The sequence below is a fragment of the Fonticula alba genome (genome assembly GCF_000388065.1).
Source record: "Fonticula alba strain ATCC 38817 unplaced genomic scaffold supercont2.4, whole genome shotgun sequence".
In the NCBI taxonomy this organism is placed as follows: domain Eukaryota; order Rotosphaerida; family Fonticulaceae; genus Fonticula; species Fonticula alba.
The window spans coordinates 2,219,971-2,222,041 of NW_009242974.1; the positions used below are offsets into that span (position 1 = coordinate 2,219,971).

At 65.0% G+C, this 2,071-nt stretch overlaps 2 protein-coding genes across 2 annotated transcripts in view; one reads left to right on the forward strand and one right to left on the reverse strand.

The window, feature by feature from the left end:
• The window catches only part of H696_03027 (hypothetical protein), a gene marked incomplete at both ends in the record, with an annotated part of 4,203 nt that extends 4,152 nt beyond the window's left edge, over positions 1-51 (forward strand). The window contains one exon of the mRNA XM_009496913.1: positions 14-51. Coding sequence (XP_009495188.1) covers positions 14-51 — 38 coding nt within the window. The remainder of the gene's footprint in view (positions 1-13) is intronic.
• Positions 52-546: 495 nt separating this feature from the next.
• H696_03028 (hypothetical protein) lies at positions 547-1,680 on the reverse strand. The gene is made up of 2 exons (XM_009496914.1): positions 1,421-1,680; positions 547-1,306 (listed from the first exon to the last, which is right to left on the reverse strand). Exons 1-2 carry the CDS (start codon positions 1,631-1,633, stop codon positions 653-655), a joined length of 867 nt encoding a protein of 288 aa, XP_009495189.1. The 5' UTR covers positions 1,634-1,680; the 3' UTR covers positions 547-652.
• Positions 1,681-2,071: the final 391 nt, after the last annotated feature.

Here is a 2,071-nt window from a genome sequence, read left to right on the forward strand (position 1 = left end):
CCCCCGCCCCCAGATGCTCTCTGGCCATCCCCAAGCACACAACCTGCTTAGGGGAACCCCGTAGGGGGCAAGGGGGGAAGCGCTCGGACTGCCCATGCTTGTACCGGTCAAGTGCCGATGGACTGTTCCAGAGTGCTGGCGTCCCGGCGCGCGAAGCCCCTCCCAGCGCACGGTTACACCCCTCGTGGAAAAGCCACTTGGCCGCGCTGCTCTGGCGCTGCCCAGGGTCATGCAGACACCCCCGGAGCAGCAGACACACATGCGCATCGACAAACAAAGGGGCAGAGAGCATACTGTACAGGTTCGTATATTTGGAGAAAAAGGGGAGGGAGGGAGGGGGGCACAGGAGAGCAGGCAACTGTGAGAGGGAAGTGCGGTGAGAAGTACAGCGACATCCAGCACCGTGTGCTGCACGCGCTTGCTCCCACCATGCTTGCGGTCGGGTGTGTGTCTCCACACCCGCCCCCGAGCCGCCCTCCAAGAGCCTCGCAGGCCCCGTTTCCGGAACGAACGCCGTGGGCTGACTCTGACCGGGAAAGGAGGTGTGTGCGGGAGGGTGGTGCCGGGGGGGGGGGGAGATGGAGGGATGGGCAAAGGGGCGAGGAGAGGAACACACGCGAGCAGACCTGGGCGGTACATGCTCAGGTGCTCTCTAGTCGAGCTTCTTGGCCTGCTTGGCGTCGGCGGCCCGCTGGGCGCGCTTCTCGGCCTTGTAGGCGTTGTAGTGCTTGTCAGTGCCGAAGATCCAGTCGCACCAGCGGAAGGAGGCGCCGAAGTTGCCGGTGTACACGGCATGGTGGTGGTCGTGGAAGTCGGCACCGGCCCAGAAGGGCACGAAGTGGCGCAGAGAGAAGGGGAAGTCGTAGCCGCTGTGGGCATCGATCACCTGCATGACACGGAAGAACAGGAACCACAGCAGGGTGACGATGTGCAGGTCATGGGCGAAGAGAATCGGGCCGAGCAGGGTACCGAAGCCGAGGGTCAGGGTCTCCAGGGGGTGGGCGTACTCGCCAGCCAGGCCGAAGGGAGCCTGGAACTCGTGGTGCATCTTGTGGATGTGGCGATACAGGGGACCCCAGTGCATCAGACGGTGGGTCCAGTACTCCCAGAAGTCCTCGATGACCAGGAAGATGAAGGACTGGTAGAGGACCTTGTACCACACGGGGAAGGGAGAGCGGATCTCGAAGCCGAGGTACTTGATGCCGGGGTGCAGCATCATGATCATGGGGAGCTGCACGAAGATGTGGCTGAAGAGGATACCCTTAAGGCACTTCCACTTCTGAGCAGAGGTGGTCTCCTTGTCGGCCTGCATGGCGGCGTGGGCACAAGGGGGGGGGGAGAGAGATAGGCAGGAGAGGGGGGGGGGGAGTCAGCAACAGTGGGCGGGGGGTGGCGGAGGGGACAGGGAGGGCAGGCATACCTGGATCTTGTACTTCTTCATCGAGGGGAAGAAGTCCAGCAGGTAGAAGGGAAGGTAGCGACCGAAGTAGAAGATCTCGTGCGCGAAGAAGGACACCGCCGTGATGAAGAGGTACTCGTTGTGGTTGTCCAGCTGGTTGTCCCACAGGGTCTCAGTAGCCGAGACCAGCGTGTTCCAGTGCTGGCCAAGGCCAGAGAGCAGCTCAAGGGCCATGGTGAGGAGGGGGGGGGAGGGAGTGACGGCGGGGGCTGGGAAGACACGCGCGCTGACACGGAGGGGGAGGGGGGGTGGGAGGGGGCGGAGCGGCTCTATAAGGGTGCGCTCGCGGGGAGAGATGCTCTCGGCGCGATGTCGGAGGCCGCCGACGGGGGGGCTGTTAAAGGGGGCAAACTCGACGTTCTCCTGGGCCAAGAGGCGGGAAGCGGGGGAGCCCGGCGCACTCGCACCCCGGCACCCCTGCACCCCTGCACCCCTGCACCCCGGCTCCCTGGCTCCCCAACCTGCGCCGCACATGCCAGCCAGGCCGTTTGTCCCCGGGCACAAACCGGCCTCCCTCCCGGCCCTGCCCCCCCCCCACACACACAGCTGCTCGGTGCACACATTCAGCCCTGGCTGGAGGAACCACCGTCTTCGAGGAGGGGAGCCGGGGGG

What these genes read in the sequence shown, in the direction of transcription:
- H696_03028 (XM_009496914.1), bottom strand. Translation starts at nt 1,633, where the DNA reads ATGGCCCTTGAGCTGCTCTCTGGCCTTGGCCAGCACTGGAACACGCTG. An exon ending in TGAAGAAGTACAAGATCCAG is followed by an intron (nt 1,307 to 1,420) that starts GTATGCCTGCCC and finishes GCCGCCATGCAG; the next exon opens with GCCGACAAGGAGACCACCTC.